The following is a 12,141-nucleotide window of genomic DNA, read 5'->3' as shown; positions in this document are numbered from 1 at the left end:
AGTTGATGGTGCTGATAAGATAGTGATTGATACGATCTTAAAGTTTAGTTTGGAATTAAAAGGAAGTGTGAAATTGTGAGGAAATAGAAAGGCCAAGAGCTTTGTGACAAAAAAATCAAGAAGCCATAAAAAACATGATTATATTAGACTACATTAAAATAAAACTTATGAATTATTAAAAATACCAGAAGTAAAACACTTTGAAACTAGAAGTGACTGTTACACAATGTGAATGTACTGAATGTTATGCCACTGAATTGTACACTTCATTTTATTTTATTTTTATTTATTTCCCCCTTTCTCCCACCTCCCCCCTCTCTGTCGCCTCCCCCCACCTCCAGTTCAAGCTGTTGTTTCTCAGTCTAGTTGTGTAGGACACAGCTCCCTGACCCATGCTGGTGTTATGAGCCTTGTGCTCCCCCGGCTGAGGCAGTCGGTTGCCAGCTCACAGCACCTGCTCATGGCAGCACACAGCCGGCAGCAGCACACAGCCCACCGCAGCTCACGCCAACCTCCGGCTGCTCACCACAGCCCAGCTCCAGCGAGAGCCGTTATTCACAATCTTAGCTGTAGAGGGCGCAGCTCACTGGCCCATATGGGAATTGAACTGGCGACCTGGGCGTTAGGAGCAGGTGCTCCAACCACCTGAGCCACCGGGCTGGCCAATTGTACACTTTAAAAAATGGTTAACTTTATGTCATGAATTTGACCTCAGTAAAAAGCAAAACAAAACAAAACTAGAAACAAATTCAAAAGACAACAAACTGGGAAAAATATTTGCAAACTATATGACAGGGCTGATTTCTTTACTACATAAAGAGCTCTTACATTAAGAAGATAACATCAGCCCAATAAATTCGGTTCATCTGAACTCCTAAACAAAGAAATGCAAATTAAAACTAGGATAGTAAAACATGTCACCTGCTTGACCGGCCATGATCAAAGACGCTCACCCTCTTTGACCCACCAATTCTACGTTTGAGAATTTGCCCTGCAGATATACTTGGGCAAAAGGACATAACTTCAAGGATAATTGTTGTAATACTGTTTGAATTAGCAAAACAGTGGACATCCTTCATGTCCATTGGTAGGAAACTGGTAAAAATAAATGATATTTAGGTGATGGAAAGCTATGCAGCTCTTTAAAAGAATGAGGTAGATCTATATGTGTTGTTAGAGGAATGCTCTCCGAGCTGTATTATTAAGGGAAAAAAGCGGAGTGTAGAAGAATATTCATAGTATGCTACTACCTGTATTTAAAGGGGGAAATATAGTCATGAATATGACCGAGTCTGAAGAATATCTTTGGAAGAATAATCAAGGAACTGGTGAGAGAGGTTGCCTGTGGGACTGAGAAATGGGAGGCTGGGGATCAGAGACAGGAGAGAGCCTTCATTTCACCCAAACAGTGAAATGAATTTTTTTTTAAGCCATGTGCACATTGTACTTTATTAAAAACATAAAAAAGGCATTGTTTCTTAAAGTGTGTGCTAATTCAAAATCCATATTTCGTGGATTCTTCCTGATACTACTGAGTCAGAATCTGGGCAAATAGAGCCAGGGTCTCTGTGTCTTGCCTCCCAGAGGATTCTGATTCATCTGAAAAAGTTTGAGGTCCATCGGCCAAGAGCTCAGTGGTCAAGGAGCAGGTTCACAGGAGTTAGAGGGATGCTCCATGAGATAAGGACTGGGGTGCAGCGTAGGCTGCTACTGTGGAGGGGTAAGCAAGGTCATTGGCATTGTGACAGTACTTAAAGCTTGTGGGTAACTAATGATTTAATTAGATGTCATGAGCTGTAACATAGACTAAAGTCTTGTATGGACTGTCCCGTCTGCCTTACCAGCCTCATCTGGAACTACTTTACCCCTGGCTGTCTTTGTTGCAGTCCTTCTGGCCCCTGAAATACTGCTGTTCCTTCCTGCCTTCACGGGTCACCTGGTAGTGTTGCTATCACCCGGAATGCTGGAATGCCTCTCTGTCTTCCAGTTCTGTGCTCAAAGGTCACTTCCTCCAGGGAAATCATCCCCAAACCCCAGCCTAGGTCAGAACTCCCTGTCATATGTTCTGATAGCTCCTGTACTTCTCCTTTGAAGCACAGCTATTGTAATTAAATAATTGGGGAATGATTTAATGTTTGTTTTAGTCACTACTATGTCTCTATACTATGCCTGGCACATAATAGGGACTTAAAATCAAGATTGTTCATGGAATGAAAGAACGAGCCTTAAGAGGAAAAGGAGAGAAAGGCTGGGCTACAGGAGCAGGAGTGCGTGGTGGTGAGGAAAGTCAGCTCCGCCTGGGGCTTGGGCCAGGGAGCCTCTGAGGAAGGGCAGAGGGGCAGCAGTTGGATGGAGTTTCTTGGACACGCCCACAGCAGCATGACTCTTTGGCTACCTAAAGCCTTGGCTTGTGTTGGAATCTAAGTACCAGCTTCCACGGAGATGCTGTGTGACTTGTGTCTGGGGAGGCCTGCAGCTGAGGTCTCACTGAGCCCCAGGAATGGACTGCTTGAGCAACCATAAGATGCAGTGGAAAGGAACACACTCTGTCACAACAGGTCACCACGCGGTCATGTGTGTCAGCCGCAACAGGGAAGGGCCTGCCCTGCCCAGCTCCCGAGCTTCTAACCTTCAGGGAAGTGGGTTATTTTCCCCCCCCATAAATGAATGAATTAGTTTGTTGCTTTACTAAACTGTACCCTTGTGTTTGGACGGACCAAATCAAGTTTCGATGTTTACCTTGGAACAGGTACAGCCCAGTCATTCAATAAACATTTATTGACAGCCTGTGCGTCAGGTGCCATGTGGGTGCAGAGGAGACGAGGTCCTCACCCACAGCTAACACACTCGGGGATGAACACAATGTATACTCCTTAAATGCTACATAGAAAACACACACGCTCATGCCTATTAGGAGGTTTATTCTTTACGCTCAGAGACAAAGAAGTGGCCTTCCCCCCAAAAAGGGTGTCATCTTGAAGGAATGGGAGGCAGAGATAATGACAGGAGAGGGTGTTGGTGTGAGATTGAATGTGGGAGTTTTTTCTCCCCCCTTTTCCTACTATCCACTTTTCAGTGTCCCCCTCCAAGAAATGTAGGTATGAACACAGCTTGCCACCCATTGGGGGGTTGGGGAAGCACAGCTGTAATAAAAAAATTAATGCCCACGTTCAACAAGAGATGGATCCAGTGCGTATCTGATGGGGATGGGAGAAGGAGAAAGGGAGGGGGTTCATTGAGGAAGTTGCTGGATGGAGGGGAAGGGAAGAGGCTGGGACCCACCGCCAATGACAGTGGGGATCTTGGTCCTGCCCCTACCTCTCCCAGCACCATCCACTCCCTTCCTCCAGCCCCCCTTCCTAGCAGAACTGGTCGTCGTAGTCCTCGTCCTTCATCCCCTTCAGCCGGAGCCGGGCAAAGTCCTCAAACACGATGTCGTCATCTGTGGCATAGCTTCGTGGTAGAAAGGAGGGAGGTGAGGTGAGCGCTTCAGACCCTCTTCTTGACCTCCCACCCCCCTCCAGAGACAGGTATTAGAGTGGCAGTGGGACTGCAGGTATTTGCAGGAAGGGGCAGTAATAAGCAGCTCACAAGGTATCACGGATTTGATGCTTCAACCACCCCTCCCCCAGAAGAAAGAAATAGGGTAGAGAACGTTACAGGAATCTTTGTCCAGAGTCAAAGGTAGGGAGGGGATGAGGCTCTTACTTGGTATCAAATTCAATGAGGTTGGTGTCCACAGGGGCATCTGTTTCAGGAGCAGCTAAAGGGAGGAGGAAAGTGGGTGGGTGGGTGGTTGCAGGAAGCACCAGCTTTTCTCCATTGGCCTGGTTTCAGGCCCTCCCTTTGGGGGCTTGGGGTCGGTGGCACGCTCACCTGACTGGGGCCTGGGGGTGATGATGTGGTCATGGGGCTTGGGGTGCATAAGAACAAAAGGCAGCTCCACAGAGACATCCCTGGGGAGGGAAGCGGCAGCATGAAGAGATGCCGACAGTGCAGAGCCGAAGGAAACCACTGCGAACCCTACCCCAGGCTGCCCCACCATACTTACCCGCCGCGAGATACCACCAGCTTCACCTTGACCCTGTACGACACCAGGATCCCCAGCACTTCCTTGTTGGCACCCTCTTTCACGCTACAATTGGGGGGAGAAGCTGGACCAGGGCCCATTGCCTGCACCCTAACCCACCCTTGGAGCTCCCATCAGGACCCTGAGCAGCACAAATTTGCACCAGCCCCCGAGGCTCCAGCGGCATAGACTGTTCTGTCGTCATAGTAAAGCACCCCACACCATCCCTGCATGGAAGCCTCCCGTGGCTTCTCATCTTGCTCAGTCAAAGCTGAAGTCCTGGTTACCTAACAGCCCTGTACTGTCTTGCTCTTCATTAGCCCTCCGACCCCACCTCCTACTCTTCTTGTAGTTAATTCTCACCACGCTGGCGTCCAGGCCTGCTGTGTGTGGTCATGCAGTGTGTACCCTGGACGAAGGCACCAGTAGGGGAGAAATCCAGCCCTTACTTTGTGAAGCCCTTACGCCGGGGCTGCTCCTGCCCAAAGACACAATGGCACCAAAGCGGCCAGCAGCTGCTCTGCTGGCCTCCTCGCACTGCCTCAGACACACTGGCCCAGTCCACATCCGGGTCTGTGTTTGCAGCTCTCTCTGCCTCGAACAGTCTCCCTGCATGTCCACATGCCTACTTCCTTTGGGTCCTTACTCAAAACTCACCTCTGGGTTATGCCTTGCCCTGCCCTTCTCTCTACTTTCTATTTCCCTTCTCTGCCTCAGTTTTTCTCCTTAACACTGGTCACGAAACACGCTATATATTTTATCATTTATCCGATTTGTCTGTCTTCCCTCCCCTAAAATGTAAGCTACTTTTCGTCTCTTCTGTTCAATGATAGAGCCCTGGCACCTAGGACGAGCCTGGCACACAGCTGGCACTGAATGAATGTCTGTCTCCTGGGCTGCAGGAGACCCCCTGCTCCACACCCAGCCCCACCCTCACATGGTGCTGGAAGCCAGGTTGGTGTCCTCGTGCTTGAGCTTCCCATCCAGGGCAAGACCACGCTTCTCCCGGTTGTCGCTGAGCAGTGGGGTGACGGTGTACACCTTGCAGAACGTGGAACTGGGAGATACCTGGTCACTGGGTGGTGGGGACAGGAGAACGAGACTCTTGGAGGGGCCAGGCTGGGCAAGGGGGCAGCTCCTACCCCCATCACTTGCCCCTTCTCTCTTTGGGCACAGGTCACAAGGGAGTAGGTTTTGGCTCAACCCGTTCAAGGAAATTAATAGCTCAGACACAACCAACTGTGGAGGGAATGCCCTTGAAAGTGGAGACAGTTTGGGAAGAATTCCACCCTCACCTCACATTCTCCTGGGCCTACTTTTCTCGGCAGTGGAACTGCAGTTATTTGCAGGAAGGGGCCGTATAATAGGTATAACACTGGTCACGAAACACGCTATATATTTTATCATTTATCCGATTTGTCTGTCTTCCCTCCCCTAAAATGTAACCAAGCTCACAAAGTTATCATTGATTTGATGCTTTAACCATCCCTCCCCCCAAAAAAACAGAAAGAAACGGGGTAGAGGGTATATTTGAATGTTACAATCTTCTCCCCTGAGACTGGGACCCAGGGCTGTGCTGACTGATACTCACTCTTGTTCGATCTGAGCCACAGGACACTTGTACTGGGCGGTGCTGAAGAGGCAGATGTCGGCATACTGTCTCACTGTGGAATGGGGTGGGATCAAGCAGCTCGGCCAGAGCACAGAATCCCGCCCCACTCCAGACCACGTGGCAAGGGCCCCAGGCCCACACTCCTCCCACTCCCTGACCTGCGGCCCTCCCCGTAGCCATAATCACCTGGCCTGTATCTCATTGTGGGCCAGCCTAAATTCTTTATGCCCTGGTGGGTCTCACGCACTGGGGTATATCCTTGGGCTGAGATCCTGCCCAAGCCACAGAGGCATGGCCAGGCTGGACAAGGGGGCAACTCCCTCCCACAAGACCTCCTTCCAACCCCCACCTCCTACCAGAGACTCTGATCTTCTTGACGGTCTTGGTGGAGTTGTTGGTGACGTGGACATTGATATTAAGGGGCTCCCCATGGTAGTACAGCTTTTGAGGGGAAGAGGATCAAGTTAATTGGTTGTTTTCACAGGTTCTATTATCAGTGTGTCGGGGACACACACCGCTTGGCCGCCTCCCTCTAAACCCAAGCCCACAGCAACTCTCCACAGCCAGCTAAGACAGCTTCCGTTGAAGATACCAGCGTGACCTCCCCCAGGGCCTGGCGTGCACTGCAGCGCCTACATCACCCTCTCACACCCCACCTCCTTGTCCAGGGAAGCCTCAAGGTGCAGGGACCGGTCAGACATGAGGAAGTGGCGTGTGGTTTCAGCTGAAGGCTGGGGGCCAGGTTTCTCTGGGGCAAACTGCACTTTTCGGATCACGAGACGCACAGAGTTCCTGGGAGTGGGAGGGGTCAGTCCTTAGACACCAAACACCCACTTCCACCTCCCACAGGGGCTGGGGCTCCTGGAGCGTGGAGGGAATGGGCAAACCACAGGGGAGATGGCTTCCCTCACCTTTTGTGGCTTTTCTCTTCTAGTGATTTGGCACAGAAGGCTCGAATCTCAAAGTCTACCCCACAGGCCTCGGGAGGGGGAGAAAAGGTCACGTCTTATACAAGGCCCCTGCCACCACCACCACTCCCTTCCTTCCCTCTTCTTTGGTCTTGGGCAGGGACGCTTGCCCCATCCTGGTTTGAGGAGCATAGGGCCTGGCCCTTCCTCCTCTGCCTCCCTGAGGCTTGGCATCTGGCAGAAGCTTGGTCCTAGCTGAGCAAGGGGAGCCTTTGTACCCAGGTACATGCAGATTAAGAGCAGGAAGCAGTGTCACACGTGAGCAGTGACCATCCCATACACACCCCACATCTACTGGGGACATTACCTACCTTTTGTCCCACCCTGGCTTCTCCTCGACAGCCCACTCCCATCTCAGGTGCTTCCAACTCCTGCTGGACCCCGCTCTGCCCCATAAGCCCTCAGAACTGTTCCTCCCATACCTTCCCTGTGTCCTCTGGGCCTGGTTGCAGGGTGACGGAGCAGGGCAAATTCTGTGGGATCTGTGGCAGAGGAAAGGAGAGGCTTCAGTTCCTCCGCAAGCCCCCAAATCTTCCTTCCAACCTCAACTTAAAAGGCTGGAGAAGTTCTGGGGATGAGACATGAAGAAGGGGCCCCAGGGAGGAGACAGAGAGGCAAGGGCTTCCTGAATGCAGGGTGACCCTGAAGGGAGGTGGGTCTAGAGCACCCTCCTTACTGTTTTTACCAAATCTGCCTGTAACAGGTGCTTTACCCCCCAAACACAGTCCCAAACCCCTTGCTTTGCAGAGGGTGGGGGGCATCCTCACTGTGAAAAAAAAGGGGTGGGCATGCTGGCCCAGCTTCCTCAGCAGCCGGTCCTGCAGGCGGGTGGGGGGCCGGGGTGGGTTGGGCATTGGGGGGAAGGCCTGGTAGGTGGCGATGAACAGGTCTTTGCGGAAGGACAAGCCCAGCACATCCAGGTCTTCACGGCCATAGCGGAAGGCGCAGGTGAGGGTCACAAACACTGGCAAGGGAGGGCAAGGTGGGGTGGTCAGGAGCCCCCCCCTTCCCCAGTCCCTCCAGTACCTAGCAGCAGCTGCTTTTCCTTGGCAGCAAAAGACTTGCCTGGATCCTACTCCTGGCTTCTGCCTCAGCCCTCCATGTCTCTGGGGCCCCTCTCAATGCCAGCCCATTTCACTTCCCCACCTCCCCACACCCCCTGGGACACGTGGAGTTGGGGCCAGTACCTTTGCGGTCCTTCAAGTAGTCAGGGTCCACAAGCACCACGCCATCTAGGAAAGGGACACATGAGCTCATTTCCTGTCAGGGCCTCTCCTCTGTGGCTGGGCCCAGGAACTTCTTCCCTCCTGGGGGATGAGACGCCCCTTTCTGGGTACACTTACCTACAGGATCCACTTTGTCCAGGTGATCTACAAAGTCCCGCTTGCCCAAGTACACAGTGAGCTGAGGATGGAGAGGGTCACAGGGAAGATTGGGTAGGAGGGTGGCAGGGCATCAGAGCCTCACAGGGGGCTTCCCTACCCCTGGTCTTCCCAGGCTGGGGTGTCCAGGAGTTTTTCCTGGTTTCCTCACAGTAGGGCTAGAAAGGGAGGGTGATGGGGCTTCCCAGACTACCCAACCATGAGACTTGTTAGCTGTTCCCTAATATCTTTTCACACCTCTGCCTACCAGTTGGGTGTGTGTGGGTTTGTGGGTCAACTGCCAGTTAGGGAGGGGCTGTGGGTGGAGTGGGGGCAGCCCTCTAGGGGCTCTAAGCTAAATAGGCCATAGCCTGGGGGGGCTGTTAATTGTTCCCAGCCCCAGGCACCCTGGGTCGGTTCCTAAGAGGGCTATAGGCATGGGCTTTTGGCTCCTCCCCTTTGGTCTTGCTTAGGGACCCAGGCCTGTCCCCACCCAGCCGTGTGGCTGGCTCAGGCAGAGCAGCCTTTGCGGCAAGGGGCTTCGGGAGGGAAGGAAGTCGGCTCTTAGCTGTCACAGGAAGTGGGGAGCTAGGGGTTGGGGATCGTCTTGGGGTAAGCTGGGCTTTGTAAGGGCCCAGGGAGGGTCAGGAAGAGAAGCACTGTTGGGACACTCACCTTGCAGTTAGGGCTCGACTTCTTGAAGACCCTAACAAAACAGAAAGGGAAACCCCACTGCCTCCCTCAGATTCAGCAGGGACCCCAGCACCAGGACCTTGTCCCTCCCCAGCCTGAGAAACAGAGCTCACCCAGGATTCCTGCCTGGAGGCTTTGGGGCTTTGCCCAGCACTACCCCCCTCCCACTGTTTCCCAGAAGGAAAGGTAACCACAGGTCCTAAATGTTCCCAACATGGCATCCCCTAAAGCTGGTTGTCATGTCAAATCCCCCTCCCATCACTAGTTCCACTCCTCCCATGGCAATGGCCACTGGTTGCCACAGGAACCACCCTGGCTCTTCCCAGGGACCTCCCCGAGGGGGACCTGAATGGGCAGGTTGCAGTATTATCTGTAAGACCTAACACTCTTCCCATCTTCTCTGGTCTGCAGCTCCAAAGACAGCTGGAGTACTTGGAAGAGTAACGGCCCCGGCCTTTGCCTCTAACATGGTTTATACTATAGGCACTAAGTTGGGACCCTACTCCATTAACTTCCTACTGTCCCCATCTCTGATCTCTAGCTTAAAAGCCTGTCTTTCAAGGCCCAGCTCAGATATCACCTCCTTTAGAAAGTCGCTCCTTTTTGGGGGGTTCTTGTCATGCCTCGTTTATGTTTTACTTGTGTGATACCAAGCAAGGGCAGTTAGCTGTGTACTGTGTACTGCACTAGATGGATAATGAGCATCAGAGGCCTTATTCACTTAGGCAGGCCCAGCACAATGCCAGCCATACAACGAGGACGAGGCTAACTAACATCTATCGGGTGAATACTCCACGCCCAGCACGGTTTAAAGTGTTTCATGTGTGTTTTACTACTCTTCATAACCCAATGATGGACGTCCTAATATTCCTATTTTATAGGTGAGGAAACTGAGGCACAGGAGAGATCAAGTATTTTGCCTAAGGTTACAGTATAAATAGTGGACAAACAGGCAGTCTGACTCCAAATCCATGCTCCTAGTCACCAATTATACAACCCTGCCTCTGCAATTGGAATCAAGTTTGTTAAATTGAGGGGGATTCACTTCCTAGTTGCTGAGACAACTAAGGCTAGACTCTACCTACTGCTGAAAGAGCAGGGAAGTGTCTGGCAACTCCAATGCTCTGGCCACTTGTGGGCTTGTGTTTTGCTGTACCACCTCCCAATCCATTCTGCCTCAGCAGTAATCCCTGGGAAGGGTCGCCAGATAGAAACTGAAATCCTGCCAACTGGCCCATGCCTCCTCCAACCCTACCACCGGTTTCTGCTGTTAACTTTACCTGTCCCTTCTTTCCAGAAGGCCAAGCTATTCAAAGGCCATTAAGCAAAGGGTATGAAGGTCCCAATATATCCCCATCCAATAAAGGAGAGTAAACACTGATACGGTGGCAGCTAGAATAAGCACCCCACCTCTTACACTAGCTTGGGGGCTGATTGCTATGGCATCATACAGCTCTCCATCCTCTGTTTTGGTTTTCCTCTTTGTCCCAGTGTTTGTTTCTATTAGGAACCCTGGCAGAGGGCTATGACTGCCATAATCAGTTGGCCAACTGGAATGTGGCTTTGGGGTAATTTCCCTGGAGCAACTGCAGGGCACCTGCCCTCTGGATCCTAACCCAGCCAACCTCCTGACACACTAGGGAGGAGTAGCCTGAATATACTGAGGCTGGTCAAGGAGGCGGAGTGTAGGGGTGACAGGGAGGTGCCTGGGGGGGGGGGGATGGACACAGAAGCAGATGCCCCCTCACACTTCCTGCTATTCTCTCCATTTCCTGTGGCCCAGAATTTGATGGGGGTTGGGGGAATTGTGCCAAGTCAGCAGTCCCCCTTTGGTCCATCCTTCCTCCTCCCTGAACCACATAACGGAAATCGGGGCCTCCCTCAAGTGACTTCCCCTTTCTCTGGGGTGTTTAACCCCTAATCCAGGACACCATTCCTTCCTCTGATCATCTCTCTAATACTGGTTGACTTGGTGTTCAGAAACCTGGGTTCTCCTATTCTACGGGGGTGGGGAGTGGTGAGGCTGATATGATCATGTTTTGCAGAACAAGTGACAGCTCAGGACCAGGCCCCCATTCCTGTTTCACTGTGGATAGAGATATACAGCCTCATTTTTTCCTCTTTTGCTCCAGCTCCCCCAGGGACTTAGGCATTCACCTATTGCCTCCTTGGGGGTGTTGGGTCACAACAGGAAGTGGATTTTGCTAGAGACCAAAAAAGAGAACTCGGGTGTCAGTGGAAGGAAGGAGACTCGATTGCACAGAAAACATCCGGGGAGTGGATGGCGTGCCCAAGGCAGATATTGCCTCCTCTCACCCTCGGTAAGAACGATAAGACTCAGACTCGGGGAGGGTCGCCACGCACTCTACTCCCCCAAAATTAGGCTGTTGCTCCTAGCAACCTCAAGGAAGGCAGAAGTTTGGAAGCGGTGCTACCCGGCCTTAAGGACAGGTGGGGGCAGCCCCACTGCCTGTGGGATATTGGACAGGAGGCTTTCCGGTGGCTGGGCAACGAGTCAAAGGGGGGAATCCCTCTCCGGGTATCCAGCTTGCCCATACCCAACCCCTAGGGGCCGGCCACCTGCTCCTCCTTACTCCGCCCCTGCATCGCAGCCTGCACGGGAGAACCCAGTCGTCCGGCTCCCACATCCCTGCGAGAACCCAGACGCCGGTGTCCCAATCCTCTTCAGCACTCGCTTTCTGCAGGGGCCCTGGCATGCGTCCCCCTCATTATACTGGAGGACCTAGGCGTGCGGCTCCAGATGGCTGCCCCCTAGGGACCCAGGCGTCCGGCTCCCGATTCTCTCTGCGGTGTCCTTGTCTGGAGACGATCCCGATACCCGCCCCGAGCCGCCGCCCACGTCCCGCCGCGTGGCCCCACCTCCCTTACCTGGTCCCGGGTTTCTCCCCCATGGTGCGCGCGCCCGCCGCCCGCCCGGTTCGCGGCACGCTCGCAGCCTCCTAGCCCGCAGCCAGGTCCCTGCTCCTCCCCGCACCACTGCGCACGCGCGCCCTCCGCTCTTTCTCCTCTTCCCCCCTCCCCGCCCCCCTCCCCGCCCCCCCTCCCTCGAATCCTCGGGAGCCCGGGCCAGATGCGTCAGCCCGGATCGCGCGCGCCGCCACGCTGCCCGCCCTCTTCTCACAGACACGCGCCATGATTGGCTCCGCCCCCGTACTCCAGCCCCTCCTCTCCCCGGGGATCCCAACTCCCTGCAATTCCCGCCCATCTCTCCACCCATCCTCACCCCATTTAAGAACTGATTGGGCTTCCTTAAACGAAGAAGCCCGCCTTCCAGAATTAGAGTCCTCTGATTGGCTCCTTGCATGAAGGGGGGGTCCCCTCCTCTTTGTTTGCTTTCTCTGTGGCGGCGGAGGCGATGGGGGTGGTAGGGGCGGTGGAACGAGCTCAAGCGAAGTCTGGGAAGGAGGGTGAGGGGAT

The 12,141-nt window shown here is 53.2% G+C and overlaps 1 protein-coding gene across 3 annotated transcripts; it reads right to left on the bottom strand.

Moving 5' to 3' along the window:
• Positions 1 to 2,904: 2,904 nt before the first annotated feature.
• On the bottom strand, positions 2,905 to 11,736 carry ARRB2 (arrestin beta 2). 3 transcript variants are annotated; one of them, XM_019715127.3, is made up of 15 exons: positions 11,593 to 11,736; positions 8,686 to 8,716; positions 7,993 to 8,053; positions 7,837 to 7,881; positions 7,417 to 7,613; positions 7,072 to 7,131; positions 6,593 to 6,660; positions 6,338 to 6,473; positions 6,038 to 6,122; positions 5,661 to 5,733; positions 5,007 to 5,144; positions 4,052 to 4,135; positions 3,877 to 3,956; positions 3,709 to 3,763; positions 2,905 to 3,453 (listed from the first exon to the last, which is right to left on the bottom strand). In XM_019715127.3, exons 1-15 carry the CDS (start codon positions 11,613 to 11,615, stop codon positions 3,360 to 3,362), a joined length of 1,230 nt encoding a protein of 409 aa, XP_019570686.2. In that variant the 5' UTR covers positions 11,616 to 11,736; the 3' UTR covers positions 2,905 to 3,359. The 3 variants fall into 3 exon arrangements, with proteins under 3 accessions (XP_019570686.2, XP_074175563.1, XP_074175564.1); XM_074319462.2 differs by lacking the exon at positions 7,417 to 7,613 and having other exon boundaries at positions 11,593 to 11,689; XM_074319463.2 differs by lacking the exons at positions 7,417 to 7,613; positions 8,686 to 8,716 and having other exon boundaries at positions 11,593 to 11,684.
• Positions 11,737 to 12,141: the final 405 nt, after the last annotated feature.

The sequence above is a fragment of the Rhinolophus sinicus genome, chromosome 12 (genome assembly GCF_057876585.1).
Source record: "Rhinolophus sinicus isolate RSI-liver-muscle chromosome 12, RSI-T2T, whole genome shotgun sequence".
In the NCBI taxonomy this organism is placed as follows: domain Eukaryota; kingdom Metazoa; phylum Chordata; class Mammalia; order Chiroptera; family Rhinolophidae; genus Rhinolophus; species Rhinolophus sinicus.
This window is presented reverse-complemented; position numbering and strand designations above follow the sequence as displayed.